General features: G+C 47.4%; 2 protein-coding genes across 13 annotated transcripts in view; one reads left to right on the forward strand and one right to left on the reverse strand.

The window, feature by feature from the left end:
* Positions 1-15521, forward strand: part of GLB1L2 (galactosidase beta 1 like 2) — a 90956-nt gene extending 75435 nt beyond the window's left edge. For 2 of the 5 annotated variants that reach the window (XM_048827226.2, XM_075122215.1), the window contains one exon: positions 3087-4326. In XM_048827226.2, the coding sequence (XP_048683183.2) occupies positions 3087-3205 (119 nt within the window). In that variant the 3' untranslated portion in view covers positions 3206-4326. Of the gene's footprint in view, positions 1-3086; positions 4327-14389; positions 14580-15098 lie in introns of those variants that run through there. The other 3 variants (XR_007353515.2, XM_048827227.2, XM_048827229.2) reach the window with 3 other exon arrangements.
* B3GAT1 (beta-1,3-glucuronyltransferase 1) overlaps positions 1-16192 on the reverse strand; it is a 51395-nt gene that overhangs the window by 25132 nt on the left and 10071 nt on the right. The window lies entirely within an intron of this gene.

Here is a 16192-nt window from a genome sequence, read left to right on the forward strand (position 1 = left end):
AGCTTCACAACACCTGCTGCTCTAGAGAAGCACTATTATTCCCATTTTATAAATGGAATAACCGAGGCACATAGCAGTTAAGAGATTTGCCCAAGGTCACACAGCAAGTCAGTAACAGAGCTGCAAACAGCCCCGATGCCCAGCTCATTGCTTTAACTACTGGACAACACCCAGGAAATATAGATAATTGGCTATCAAACAGGTAGTTCCTGATGAGTCCAGGTTTGGTTATTGGGGAGAACTGGGAAAAGGGGAGCAGGGAACGTCGCTGGAAGATGTTTCATTTGAGATTTTGGCATTTGGCAGAGATGGCCCGTAAAACACAATCTAAAAATAAAGGTAGCAATAAAACCTCTTGCTCATGAATTACTCTGTAAGCCATTACTGCCTAAACCCCCATAACATTAATGGTAGTGATTATAAGTACAGTAACAGAATTGTGAATCTAATTACTGTGCAGTTATTAAGCAGAACAGAATGGGCATGCTTTCTTTTAAAGGACTCAGAGCCAGTGCATAATAATAAGCACATGGGGGGGTTAATCAGAGCTGCCAGTTTTAACCTCAGACTCTCCTGAGTGTGGGATAGGGGATGGGGAACTCAGTACTACAATGATCCCAGGAGGGCGTGTAATGGAGCACCCAGGCTTGAGCTAATGTACCACAATGCAGGAAGCAAAGCTCAAATCAACTCAAGAATTAGAAGCAGGTCAAGCGATTCAAATGATCTATTACTCACAGCTTGCTGCTCTGCTGTCCAGCAGAAAAACAAATTCAACCACAATAGCTAAACAGCTACAACTTATTCCAATGGGCCAGAAGTCTATGATGTTGAACCAGCGGCCCAAGATCAATGGTGAGGTTTTCCATCATCATCTCTATAAACCTGAACACTCACCTCAGACAACTGGTAGCACAACAAGGCACACACACTTACTTATAATGGCCCTGATTCAGCGAAGCACATGCTTGAGTCTACACATATTCACCAAAGCACTTAAGCCAATGTTTAAAGTAAGTGCTGTGCTGATATGGGGCCTAGCAAGTAGTACCTTAAGCCATGCGTAAGCCCACTGATTTCACTGAAACTGCTTCCAGAGTAATTTTACCACGCAGCATGAAGAAGGGAACCCTGGCCCTGAGCAAAATGATAAGACATGGCACCGACACATTTAACTAACAGGATAATACTGTGACGATGCTAATCACCACTACTCTCTCCTTGGCTTTCTGTTATAGCCCCTCAACTATCTATGCTGCCTATTTCGATTTGATGCTCCTCAGGGCAGGGATCACATCTACCATCTTGCCCAAAGGTGGCCTGGGCACTGTATAAAGAGTTGTCATAATTCTTTGCCCTTTGCCATTGGAAACCCAGGTGCACAACCTCTCTCGCATCCCAAATAAAACCGCTGTGGGGATCTCTACCTGCTTGCTCTCGTATTGTCCACATCACAAAACACACAGAGCTGGCCATGAATTTGTAGACGTGGCTCAGGAGGGGTCCCATGCTGGATTAGCAGAGTTTTCTGTAGGGCAAGACTGAGAAACACCAGCTGAGTTGTGGAAAGGAGCCCAAGACTGGAATAGCAGGAGAGGCTGTTGGCCAGGGATGAAGTGGATCAGATCTGTGCTGGGAGACCAGGACTGGAGAAGTAGGGTGGATTGCAGGACAGAACTGAGATACTATGTCTGAACTGGGGAGAGGGACCCAGGCTCGAATAGCAGAGAGGCTGGGGGTTGAGGAGCAGCCCCAGAGCTGTATTGGGAGCCCAGAAGTAAAATATTAAGGGGTGCTGCAGGCAGCGACCGCGATGCATTGGGTATGTGGGGCCCCAACTCCCAGCCCTGTGCTGTGATGACTAGGATAGACAAGGTGGATTGGCAACTTCAATTCACCCGATTCTTTTATTATAAGAAAAAGGGGATATTCAATTAAATGTAAAGGTGACAAATTCAAAATTGATCTATGGAAACACCTGTTCATACATTGCACAATGCAATCTCATTGCCGCAGGACACCACTGAGACCAAGAATTTAGCAGGATTCAAAAAGGATTAGTTGTGTATATGGATAAGAAGACTATCCAGATTTATAAAATATTTTTTTAAAAAGAAGAATTTTAGGAGGGATATCAACCCTTAAGCTTCAGGGCTTAAGCCAACCTCTAATTTACAGGGATCAGGAAGGAACTTTCCCAGGGGCCAGCTATCCCATAAATTGGCACTGCAGGGTTTCTTGAACCATCTCAGAAGCAGCTGGTACTGGCCACTGTTGGAGACAGGATGCTAGACTATATAGACCCCTCCTCTCACCCAGTCCGGCCATGCTTTATGTTTAGGCTTGGAAGATCTCGATTTTTCTCTGTAAATGTCAATAAATTTTGATTTCACTGTACACACGCAAACCAACAAAAAAGATTTCCATCAATAGTAATCAAAACATATAGATAGGCAAAGTCAGAAGTCTACATGGGAACTTAGAATCATAGAATATCAGGGTTGGAAGGGACCTCAGGAGGTCATCTAGTCCAACCCCCTGCTCAAAGCAGGACCAATCCCCAGTTTTTGCCCCAGATCCCTAAATGGCCCCCTCAAGGATTGAACTCACAACCCTGGGTTTAGCAGGCCAACGCTCAAACCACTGAGCTATCCCCCCCTCCCCCATATCCTTAAATCAAACATATCAGAGTTTGATTTAAGGATATTTACTTGGTATATTTTGACATGAGATGGACCACTCTACCTGTTCCTATAATTTTACTGAGAGTAAGAAATAACATATACAGGAATACAGACTTTAGATAAATGTTAAAATATTTTGTGTTTTAAATGAGTTTCATTTTGATGGGGTTTAAAGTAACTTTTCTCTATCAAGATGAAAATTCCAGAAGATACATTGTTTGATTTATAGCCCACTTCCAAATAGAAAGATTACTGTAAATTGTCTTGTTTGGGAAAAGAACAATGACTTTAATCATAAGTTGTTCAACTTATTTTTAATGTTGCTGATGGGTGAATGTTGAGTACTGGTTGCTGGTAAAAACCTTAGCAATCAGCTATATTTATGAGATTTTTTTATGTCAGACTTTCTGAAACTGATGACAGTGCTTCTGAATCTCCAAGACCTGGACATCTTGGGGAAGAGGAGTCAAGACGGGAACCAACAGGTTTTGCCAGCCTCTCACCAATCTCCCAGCACCTGAAGGTTTGTTAGCAAGGACTGCTGTTCTAGCACAATAGTACTGTCTGGCTCCTTGCCTATAGTTCCAGCTCCTACCCCATGAGAGTCCAGAAGACTTCTAGCTGAAGAGTTCACAAATCCCCATTTATCTTCAGTATCTTTCCTTTTTTCCACTGCTGTCCTTTGTTTTTATTAGCTGGGAGTCACCCCAGTCTGTTTAGATCAGTGGTTCTCAAACTTTTGTATTGGTGACCCCTTTCACATAGCAAGCCTCTAAGTGTGACACCCCCCCCCCCTTATAAATTAAAAAACACTTTTTTTATATAGATATTTAACACTATTATAAATGCTGGAGGTGAAGCGGGCTTAGGGGTGGAGCCTGACAGCTCGCAACCCCCCACATAAAACCTTGCGACCCGCTAAGGGGACATGACCCCCAGTTTGAGAACCTCTGGTTTAGATTCTCTAAGGTTACGGTGTGGAAGTGTAGCAATGCACATGCATGGGTGTGTGAGCACTCCTGAAGTCCACACAGGGAAGGCCCCAGGAGAAGTTCCCTGGCCAAAATGGTCCTAGATATAAGAACTATTAGTTTCAGTCAGTTCTGTGTTCTATGTTTAAAAGTCCTCAGGGATTTGATATTGTCACCTGGAATTTCTGGTAAACAAGAGTTGTCAAAGTGATGCTATTCTGTTCAGGTCTGTATTGCTAATAACTCTCTTGGTGGGAGGAAAGGGTTAGCCACAGCACAGGAATAGAACTCCAAGAAGGCAGCTCTATAACTGGCTCTGAGACGGTGGTTCAGACATGAGAGAATAATTTGGTTTCAGTATTAAGACATTTAATCAGCTCCAAGTTATAGGATTTGATTGACATTGATCAAATTCTTTTGCTGGGATTTATAACCAAACTGACAGCCATTTTCTTCGAATCCTCTTTAAAAATCTATAAGGGTTGGTTATTTTGAGTATTAATGTGATGGTTTAACTTATTTCCTGATGAGAGTAACTCATTGATTTGACCTTGATTTGATGGCTGTTGGCCTTTATTCTTGGTTCAAAGTAAGTAACAACAACATTTTAGCTCTGGTGAAATGTTTTCTTGATTTTAATTTAATGAGTTTTAATTAAATTTATAAATTGATACCAAGAAACATTTCTTGCAATAAGCAAGTGGGTCAAGAGTCTTTAAGGACCTGGGTGGATACCAGCCAGACAAGCTAAAAGCTTGACTAGCTCCCCCTAATTAGACTTTGGTTCTCACAACCATTTTATTCACTTTGCGGTGGGGGAAGCGGATAGAGCAGTGAACTGGGACTCAGGAGACCTAGATTCTATTCCTAGCTTTGCCACTAGCCCACGGATGACCTTGGGCAAGATGACCTCTTCATCTCTGTGCCTCAGTTTTCCCATTTGTAAAATGGGACCTCCTTTGTAGAGCGCACTGAGATCTGTGGATGAAAAGTGCAATTGTCATTATACAGATTTACCCATGCCAGGGTCACTGCTGATATCTTGCATTGAATTATTGAGACTGACCTCCAGCTACTATCCAGCCCCTGAAAGCTTGCTGTGCCTTTCCTTGTGAGACAAGTCTTGCACAGACCCAAGAGAGCAGGAGACGTATAGAGACTAAACCAAATAGTTCCTGCTGAGCCAACAACCCGCTGCTGGCTGAATGTGTGCTGCTGGCATGGCTCTGCCAGTGGTGCTTGGGCCTCTCACTCTGTCACGATGCCAGGGCCTCTGCAAGTCACCAGTGGGGAGCAGGAGAGATCCATGGAGGAAACAGGGGGGCAACAGCCTTTCCCCAACCTCCCCACGTTAAGAAGTGGCACTGAGTTCTCTGCCTCCCCCACCAGTGGGCAAACGAGACCAGAGAATCCTTCCTTCCATGGTGTTGGGTTCCAGACTCCTCAGCAGTTTCATGGATAGCAGACAATCCCAGGAGCCACTGCCCACCTAAAGACATTGGGGACTATGAGCCAATCAGCAGGAGATGGGAGCTGCACCCAGAGCTCCACATTTCTCAGTTTTATCTCCCAGATGGATCTGCATTATGTTCTCAGTTATAGACATGGAGATGAAATTCCTCACTTCCCACACAGCCTTGCCATTTGACTCAGTGGCTGGGAGAGGCAGAGGGACCTCTGCAGGGCCTGTTTCCCTGCTCAGCAATCAATCAGAGCCATTTGAACATCTCTCCCACACACGCCTTTCCCTACTGTGCACGTCAGCTGGAAAACATCCTGCTAACTCCGTGTGCGAGCTCCTGCATCTGAGGGGTCAGTACTTATTTTTAATTATTGAAACCAGACAGAAAAGGAGTCCTCCTCTATTTTAAAAATCATTAATAACCCGATTCTAATATAATATTTAAAAGGAAAAAGCATGAAACCTTGCAGCTCTTTGGCTGTAACGTGAGAATAGTGAGAAACCTGCTTCTCTCCTATTGTGAGCAGAGGAGCAGGTTAACAGCACTTTGCATTTATCTGGTGCCTTCATCCTGAAGGATCCCAGAGCTGCGTTACAGACCTTGGCCAAGCATTTTCCAAAAGAGACTAGTGATTGTGGGTGGCCAACCTGGGACCCCTTAGAATAGGCCTGATTTTCAAAAGGCAGGCGACTCAGCACTCTGAAAACTCAGACCCTTTTGAGGGGTGTCAGGTTGGTCACTGAAAAACTGAGGCACCCAAAATCAAGTCACTTCTGAAAGTGTTGGGCTTTTTATGCCGGTACCACTGAAATGTGGCTGCATCTGGGGACAATGGGAGCGTTGTTAACACCACACTCAACAGATCAAGGCGGGAAACAAAGAGGAAGGCCATATCCAACGGAAAATGCAGGTGGAATTCTGGGAGGCAGGGTATCTCCAAAATGAGCATATTGTCAATCCTTAACAACTAGAACCCTTGGGTTAAAACTACTGCATCCTACCATGCAGAGAGAGCCACAGGGACTTGAATGCCCACCCCCATGTCTGAGCAAGACCAGTTCCCGCATCAAAGCGCCTCCTGATACCATGCTGGGGGCATATAGTATCAGCACCACTTCAGAGGAACCAGCGCTGCCCCCTGAGTCACAAACACCAATTCCTGCAGTCTGGCTGGGATTGAGGAACAGGCTGAAGTCAGGAGAACAGCAGAATACCCAGCTGGCAGGTGGGCACCAGGCAATGCCAACCAGAGCTTATGGCCAGAGGAGATCCCTGGCTCATACTCCTGTTGGATGGTTTCTTTAAAGGTATGGCTCAGCTTCCAAGCCCTGTTTAGTCTGGGGGTAGAGGAGGGCTAGAGGGAGCCAGGAGGTGACCTCTGTACAAGTCACTAATGGGACCAAGGGATTAGCATTGATTTTTTTAAACGGCACAGTGAAGGGAGGGGGTTAAAAAAAAGCGCAACATCCAACAATAACTCAGCAACTTACAGCGCGATCAATCCCTGCTCACAGTCCCATATCCATTAGTGCAGCCATAAACCCACCCACCCATCCGCTTGGAAACAAGGGGTCGTGGTGTCATTTTAAATTGCCTGCCTTGTCTCTCCTCACCCCTCTTTCTCCATGGTGGTTGTGACGGACCCCACCTCCCTAGGAGCCAGTGGGGTTCCAATACACAGGAAGTCCATGCCCCCTGCACACCAAGAAGCCATGCTCCACAGAATGGCCCCCTTCAACCTTGGCAGCAAGGGGGACCAGGCCAGGCTGTTTCCCCCACCCCACCTGACAGGGCTACACCAGCAGCTATTATTACAGTCCCAAGCAGAGTGGCTCCTTTGCCATTCTGGGGCCTGAAAAAAAGGGGACTCCTTCTCCCCCACCCCACATGAACCTCCTTGTGCCCAGCTATTCAGGCTTGGTTCAGGGAGAGAAAATCTGGGTCCTAGTCAAACTCTAGGTCGGAGTGCCTGGCACTGGATGTACTAGCTATGCAGCTCAACCAGCTTTCAGAGAGAGACTGACCATTTTCAACTGAAGCGTCTACCCCAGTCCTATACCTGGCTGTCACACTGCTTCCTTCCACGGCCCTAGGGCCCTACCAAATTCACGGTCCATTTTGGTCAATTTCACAGTCATAGGAATTTAAAAATCATAAATTTCATTGTTTCAGCGATTTAAATCTGAAGTTTCATGGTGTTGTAACTGTAGGGGTCCTGACCCAAAAAGGAGTTGGATGGGGGGAGGGGGGGGTTGCAAGAGGTTATTGTAGGCAGGGTTGTGGTACTGCTACCCTTACTTCTGCGCTGCCGCTGGTAACGGCGCTGCCTTCAGAGCTGGGCGCCTGGAGAGCGGTGGCTGCTGGCTGGGAACCAACTCTGAAGGCAGATCTGCTGCCAGCAGCAGCACAGAAGTCAGGATGGCCTGGTATGGCCTGGCCACCCTGACTTTTGCACTGCTGTTGGCAGGGTGCTGCCTTCAAAGCTGGGTGCCTGACCAACAGCCGCCGCTCTCCGGCCGCCCAGCTCTGAAGGCAACACAGAAGTAAGGGTGGCAATACCGCGACCCCTCTAAAATAACCATGTGACCCCCACCCCGCAACTCCCATTTGGGTCAGGACTCCCAATTTGAGAAACTCTGGTCTCCCCCGTGAAATCTGTATAGTATCAGGTAAAAGCACACAAAAGACCAGATTTCACAGTCCATGACATGTTTTTCATGGCCGTGAATTTGGTAGGTCCCTACATGGCCCTGGACAAATCACTTTGATTCCCTGTACCTCGGCTTCTTTTATCTTGATTATGGTATACAAGTACCTTCTCAGGGACAAAATACTGGGTCCTAAGTGGCTTTTTAATTGAGAGGGAAAAGGCATAACAAAGAACCAAAGGCTGGAAGTTAAAGCCAGACGAATTCAGGTTAGAAATAGGGCACACATTTTTAACAGTGAGGGTGGTTAACTATTGGAACAAACTACCAAGGGAAGTGGGAGATTCTCCATCTATTGATATCTTCAGAACAAGAACATACTTCTGGAAGGTATGCTTTAGCCAAATACAAATTATTGGGTTCAATGCAGGGGTAACTGGATGAAATTCTATGGCCTGTGATGTACAGGAGGTCAGACTAGAATAATCTGATTTTCCCTTCTAACCTTGAAATCTATGAATCTGCAAAATGAAGAGACTAATTAGCTACCTTGGGGACCAGGATTGTGAGGCTCAAATAGTTAGTGAGCCCGATTCAGCAGTTGTACAGATACTAATGCAAACTGGTCCTGAAACGGATGTCAGTGACAGAGCAATAAGACTTGTACCAAGCTGGTTTTTGCAACAAAGACGCACGATGAGGGTAATTTACCCCAAACTGATACTGACTGAGAACCAACCTCAGCCCTGATGCACAAAGTGCAGCTCTGTCCTTTGGGTCCAGGGTTCTCTCTAGGATTCTGTCCAGGAGGACAAGGAAAGGTAAGCCTGAGAGAAGGCGGGAGACAGAGTTAAGCCAACATTTCCACTGTCTGAGCTGCGAAAGCCAGTGAGCACATGCACCATCCAGCACCCCAACCCAGAAGCAACGTGAGCTCTAACCAGGAGCATGACAACTCGCCTATCCCTGCTCATGGCTATACAACCCCATTCACTGTACCCAACCACAGCTCCCACCTCCAACAACATCCTTTTTACAAGTCGTGTGCAGAGCCCACCCTGTGATTAAGTTTAGAGGCAGATAGAATGATGGGAGATGGTCGCACAGTTCTGGGTGGACATTTGAGGAGCCATGGACATGCCAGGCAGGAGCATCACTAAATCACATCAGTGAGAGACAGACAGGCAGAGCATGTGACAAATGCTAACTGAGCAGATCAAATTCTGTGGGTCATGTGAGGTAGGTAGGAGCAAGAGGAGCCCTTGGGGAGTGTAAGGGACTGCAAGGTGTGGTGTAAGAATATTGTAATCGTGCAGTAATTATGGCACATCTCAGATCAACAGGCAAATTACATCACTATTATTATGGCTGTCACCATCCTACCATGGCTGTGCCAAGCAGGCAACAGGCCATTACTCACCCAAGGGCGGGCACTGCTGGGAGAGGACAATGACCTGGAAAGGGAAGATTCCCCTTCTCCTCCCACCACTAAAGGTGTTTCTCCATCACTGCCACATCCATCACTTCAGGGTAGGAGACAGAACAAACCCAGCACTGCTCACTTCACAGCTTGGAGCCACCACAGGTTTCCCCACATGCAGACCTGATCCTCCTTGAATAGAGAAACCAGAGAGAAGCCAGACCTTTGGTCAGAACCAGCCTCAGATATAAATATAGGAGGCAGCTGCTGAAGGGGAGAGAGGAGACAGGCTGAGCAGCCCCATACGGACCTCTCTGACTGCACCAGCCAGAAGTTAAATGGAGTAGGGCATGGGCTCTCAGCTGAGAGGTTGCGATCCTCCTCGGTGCGGGTTCCAGGGGGTCACAACCGCTCTCCCTTTCTTTATGGCTCAGTGGTAGGGAGAGTCCCACATCTTTTTCTCTTGTAACAGTCCCAAAACAGGAAATGCTGGGAAGCTCTAGAGTAGATGAACCAGGCTAGACGAGTTCCCACTCAGCATGGCTTGAACAGGGAGAAGTGCAGGTCCTCACATAGCAAGTTCAATTACCAGAAGAGACCAGCTAGGCAATAATAATAAAATATATTGCATAGTGCTTTTTATCTATGGCTATCAAAGTGCTTTGCTGACACCTCATCCCCATTTCCCAGATGGGGAAACTGAGGCAGAAGGAAGGGCAGTGACTTGCAAAGTCACCCAGCAAACCATTGCCAGAGCCAGAAATAGAACCCAGGTCTCCTGAGTCCCAGTCTAGTGTTCTATTCACTAAGCAACATTGCCTCCTATAGTAGTCAGTAGACTCTCAGAGTGGCTAATGCTGGAAAGCGTACACTCCTGCATAATGCCCCTTCATGTGCAATACTAACCCTGGGTGGGCAATTTCTTTTTACCTCAGCAAATGTCCTAAAGCATGAGAGTTGAAAGCACTTACCCTTCAACACTGCAGATATTATTCCTGTAAGTGACTGAACTTTAAAAGCAAAATGAAACATACTAAGCTATTTGTCTCAATTTATAATAAGCCAGTGCACAGGAGGCAGCTGGGAATAGAGGGAGAACCATTGTCCTCTACTGGTGGATCCAGAAGTGCTCGCCGGCCTCAGGCTGCAAATGGAGATTTTCTTTTAGCTCAAGGGGTAGGAGTTTTTTGAAAAGGAGGATCCAAGTGCCAGCCTTGTTGCCGTGATGAAGACCCCCCAGTGACCATCGTGTGCAACAGAGAGAGAGCCATAAAATCCCTCCATGCCCACAGATGTATTTCAATATTCTGCAAAAGCAAATTCTCTCAAGTCACTTACGTATTGTATAAAAAAAGCATTTCCTTTCACCTGTTCTAGACATGCTGCCTTTTCAGTGGAGAGGGCACCAGGATAGGAGTTGGAAGGCCTGGGTTTCATCACAGCCCTACCACTGACTCCTATTTGAGCAAGTGGCTTCCCCTCTCTATGCCTCAGTTTCTCCACCTCTAAACAACACTGGCAGCTTTAGGAAGTGCTCTGAAATCCACAGGTGAAAGCACTATAGATGAAATACTGGCATTATGGGAGTGCCCATGACCCAGACCCAAATCAGAACCAATCCTCTTAACCCTCAGAATGGGGTCCCAGCTCTGGCTTGCTGAACAGTTTGCAACTCCCACATAGCAGGAATGACTCAGTCTGTAACATTAGTTATTAACTGCAGCCGACGGTGTCTCTTCCCATTAGAGCGTTGCTGTGTGAGCGGTCCGGGTGAGACAGAAAGGACTGCCGGGTGAAGCGTGGAGTGAGCGGGGCATGTGAGGCAGAGATGAAAAATAATATTGGCAGTGTTATTAAAAGATAAATTGGAGGGGGAAGAGGAGCTGAAGGCATTAAACTATTGTAACAAATCTGTTGTCACCTAGAGCTTCACAACTGTCAGTATGCTGCATGCTGTGAACAGGGCAACAGCAAACCCTGATCCTCCTACTGCCAGAGCTACAGCATCCCCAAACATTTGAGCACCATGAGAATCCCCATCAGCTGCTAACAGTGCAGAGCCTATTGCATCTGGCAGAGGGCAATGGCATGCACACAGCAGCTCGTTACGGTTCTTTTGCAGTAGTAGCCACAACAACTTATGGGCACCACAGGCAACTGCTCGAGCAGCAAGTGGTACGAACTGAGCCTGCTGACACCCATCCCACTGACTTTTTGCTTTCATTTTATTTGTAGAAAGGCACCTTTTATTATGGTTTTCCTTCTCCCTGCCAGGCTGGTGGCAGAAGAAGGAGCTGCATCTACTGGGCCCCAGAAAGCTCCTTCCCAGTGCTGAGGAGCCAACATTCTTCCCTGATGTATCATTATACTCAGATATTTCTGCCTGACACCCCACAAAACCATCCCCTTCTCGGCTAGATACTTGCTGCTTGTGCTTGAAGGACTTGGCAATGAAGGGAAATAGCAGGGGATCAGCAGTGAGAACCCCAAGGGTTAGTCATGTAGGAATCAGTTGCATCTCAAAGCTGCTCAAGAAAAGTAACTGGAAAGGAATGGAATTGGCATTCCCATCAGAATCACCCCTGAGATGCACTGAAGAGTGGGTCTCCAGTACCGAGCACAGAACTGTAGAAATGTAGGGTTGGCGGGGACCTTGAGAAGTTATCCAGTCCATCCCCCGACACTGAGGCAGGACCAAGTAAACTTAGACCATCCCTGACAGATGTTTATCCAACCTGTTCTTAACAACCTCCAATGATGGGGCTTCTAGAAGCCTATTCCAGAGCCTAACTACCCTGAGAGTTAAAAGGTTTTTCCTAATATCTAAGCTAAATCTCCCTCATGGCAGATTATGCACATTACTTTTTGTCCTATCTTCAGTGGACATAAAGAACAATTGATCACCTTCTTCTTAATAACAGTCCTTAACATATTTGAAGACTATCATTTTGAATTCCAATCCTGCCCTCCAAAGCACTTGCAACCCCTCCCAGCTTGGTGTCATCCGCAAATTTGATAAGCATACTTTCCACTCCATTATCCAAGTCATTAATGAACATATTGAATAGCAGTGGACCCAGGACTGACTCCTGCAGGAGCCCACTACACACATCCTCCCTGTTTGACAGCGAACGATTGATAACTACTCTGAGTACAGACTTTCAACAAATTGCACTCACACCCATCTTATACTAATTTCATTTAAACTGCATTTCCCTAATTTGCTTTTGAGAATGTCTTGTGGTGCTATGTCAAAAACCTAGGTCTTTAGCTCTCAATTTTTCCATGCAAGAATCTGCTAAAATGGTGGATTCTCGGTCACTTGAAAAATCTTTCAGTCAAGATTTGAGGACTTCAGTAACTCAGCCAGAGGTTACAGGCCTATTGCAAGAGTGGGTGTTTGATGTGCTGTGGCCTGTGATGTGCAGGAGGTCAGACTAGATGATCATGATGGTCCCTTCTGGCCTTAATCTAATGAGTCTAATGAAATATTCTGCATGCTCAGCTAAACATGGGAAAAGAAACAAAATCATCCAATCCACAAGAATAAAAAATTCAGAGAAGTGTCCAATAAACTCAAATAATTCAGAGAAAATCATGACTGGCTATTCCACCAGAAGAGGAAAAAAGTTGAAAGAATTAAGCTTTGCAGTTTACTTCCTTAGCTCTGATTTCTACAACCCCCTGCTAGGAAATGGAACCCAACATGTATACATCGAAGCCTCTTGATATTGGTATCACATCACTGAAGCACAGCCACTTCCGGGTAGGGAGACACAACAGCACTATACACCAGTTTAGGACAACCAGGGAAGAAGAATCCTGTATTCCGTTGAAACCACAGGAGGAATATAGAAAGACAGAATGCAGTACATTTCCCTGGAATTTAGCCTTAGGGTTCTTACCAGTACCTCCACACACTCGTGCAAAGTCTCAGACAAAGAAGTGGTCAGTACTTTGATTTTACATCTCATCCAAAAAAACCTGTGCCTTCATCAACCCCTGACGTCATGCTGGGGTATAGTCTCAATACAGACTTCAGGAGGATAGGGCCATCTGAAATCACCAATTCACCCCTGGTATTTAGCTAGTCAACTTTCTAGTCACACAAAACCGAACACCGTTGCCCCAGCCGCTGCCCCAAGGCTCTGCCCCTTCTCTGAGGCCCCGCCTCCCACTCATTCCATCTCCCCTCCCTCTATCATTCACTCTCCCCCACCCTCACTCACTTTCACCAGGCTGGGGCAGGGAGTTGAGGTGCAGGAGGGGGTGAGAGCTCTGGCTGGAGTTGGGGCCGAGGGGTTCGGGCTGCAAGAGGGGGCTCTGGGCTGGGGCAGGGCTCTGCGAGGGAGTTCTGACCTGGGGCAGGAAGTTGGGGTGCAGGAGGGGGTCAGGGCTCCGGCTACGCGGCACTTACCTCGCACAACTCCCAGAAGCGGCAGGCATGTCCAGCTCCTAGGCAGAGGAGCCAGGGGGCTCTGCATACTGCCCGCGCCTGCAGGCACTGCCCAGCAGCTCCAATTGGCTGTGGTTCCCACTGTGCTCCTGCGCTGAGGAGCCAGACGCTTCTGGGAGCCATGTGGAGCCACAGCAGGCAGGGAGCCTGCCTTAGCCCCGCTGTACCGCTGACCGGACTTTTAGCAGCCTGACTGGTGCCACTAGGGTCCCTTTTCCACCAGGTGTTCTGGTTGAAAACTGGACGCCTGGCAACCCTACCTGCATTGCTTCGTTTTCGGTTCTGTTTTCTTCCACATACTGACCCAGTCCAACCTTGCTTAGCTTCCAAGATGTGAGAAGACCAAAGCTCAGTTTAACAGGACTGCAGGGTTATTCTGTGAAGGAATCCTTTCCCATCCACAGAAGCTCAGCCCTCCAGGACTTCCACCCCTAAGAATGTTCAAATCTCTCTTGATGGGCCAACGTGGTTTCCTGGCTTTGAATCCAGCCTGTAACAAAGTTCCTGTTGTGCAGACACCTCTTCCTCTGCCTGGTCTGGAAGGGGAACTTTACAGCATTTCTCTCCTGGTTTAATCCCACTAGTGGGTTTTATGGCTTCATTAAGGTGAAGGATGAGCATTAATAATCTAGCAAAGCTCCTCCTTATCGTCTGGTTAATGTACCTCACTAACAGCTACAGTGCAGCATCACTCACTTCCCATACACTCCACAAACTCCAACCCTTCCTGTGGGTTTTCAATTACAGCTCCCTGCACTCTGCGGTGGAGGGATCATGGACTGGGGAAAACAGGAGGGAAGCGAAGCAGCTCCCTGCAGAATGAGAGAATGATGAGGAGGAAAGAAAAGAAGAGAACTGGGTGTTACTCGGCCCTTTGCCCCAAGCACGCACAGAGTCACAGGCTAAGAAGGAATCTGATACGGAGTCACAAGCTCAGGTATGCTGCAAATCCCCATCAGTGGAGTTGCACCTGCTTTCACCAGGTCTGAATGTGCCCTAGCTGACTGTTCAGGGCAGTGTAGCAGCTGTCCTATGTTGGGCAATGCCTCCTATGCCTCCTGGTAGATCAACAGATTTACTGAGAGAGGGAGGGTTACCGTTGCTTCCGGTTTACACCTGCAGAAAATCTACCAGTAGGCTCAACCTCCCCGGGGTTAATGTGAGCAATGCTGCTGGGAAGGTTTTGGCAAAGGAACCCGGAGGGGGTGGAAATATGCTGATTCAGTGCATCCCCCCCTGCTGCAGTAATGGCAGCATCTAAAGCAGCCCTTATCTAGCACTGAAAGCACCACTGTCTATCATGCCCCTGGGGGTGGACCCCTTCCCCTTGGGCCACAGCAGCCCCGGCTGATGCAGGGAAGTGATTTGCACTAGTGTGTGGAGGCGGGGGGACACAAGGGAAAGTCCGGCCCAGAATGTTACACATGACAATATGTAATGTCCTCCCCTTGCACAGACTGCAGAGATGGGCAAAAGGGACTTTGGCTGAAGTCCTCATTGGAAGAGCAGTGTCTCCAGTAGTGTCAACTCCTCTCCTCTAGGCCAGTTCTGCAATGCAGTCAGCACAGGATGGGCCTAGTTCCGGCTGTTGCATGAGACAAGGCTCAAGTTGGGGAAAAATCCACTGGATCCCTCCTGCCAATAGCAGCACCGGGGAATGGGGATGTCGGTGGTTCAGCATAGCTGGTCTTGCTCCCTATTTCTTGATGCACCACCTTCGACAGACGTTAAGATCGAAAAATCCTTGTCTGTCCCCCACTGGCCAAAGCAGGAGCATTCCCCACAGTCTATTCTCCAGGGCTCTGCACCCATTTCTCCCCCTTCCATTCGCACAGCAACTGGATTCTCCCTGTATCTGCACGTGCAGGGTCACCTCCGGTATTTATAGCCTGGCCTCTAACAGGGTCACTGTTGTTCGGATAAATATGTGTGTGTGTTTCTTTTGCACATTGGAGGCTTAAGAGAGAAGCGGATGGGGAAGGAGAGAGCAAATGAGAAAGCTAAGAGTTTAGCTGGACCATCTCAGAGCCATGCTGATATTTATAGACAAGCCCAGGGCGAGATACCCCAGGCACTCAGTCCACTGTCACTTTGTGTTTCCATACAATAGGCTGCAAAGGGCTGCTCAGAGCCAGAGTTACTATTACGGCTTGCTCAGCCCCTCCACATCCACATGCACGTGATTACACACTCACAGTTGTGCATAAAAATTCTTTTTCCCTGGCTAGCTCAGATGCACTTGTACAGTCAGAGAGAAAGTGTGGGAAATCAAGAACTACATTGATTAGATGGGATCATGGTTCCCATTGAAGGCAATAGGAGTTTTGCCTTTGACTTTCCTGAGAGCTGAATTGAGCACTGAATTGTGCTGGTTTTAGGTTACCATAATGCTGCAAAAGTTATAAACCCTTTGCGCGGGGGACAAATCCTGGAGCAGGCATCCAAATCCCCCCAGAATCCCACTTGGCTCTTTGCATCCATCCATTCATGAAATCCAGACCTGAGTCCAGCCTTTCATCATTGGTCTCTTTCCAAGTTAACGGAAGGTAA

Source organism: Caretta caretta, chromosome 22 (assembly GCF_965140235.1).
Source record: "Caretta caretta isolate rCarCar2 chromosome 22, rCarCar1.hap1, whole genome shotgun sequence".
Classification (NCBI taxonomy): domain Eukaryota; kingdom Metazoa; phylum Chordata; order Testudines; family Cheloniidae; genus Caretta; species Caretta caretta.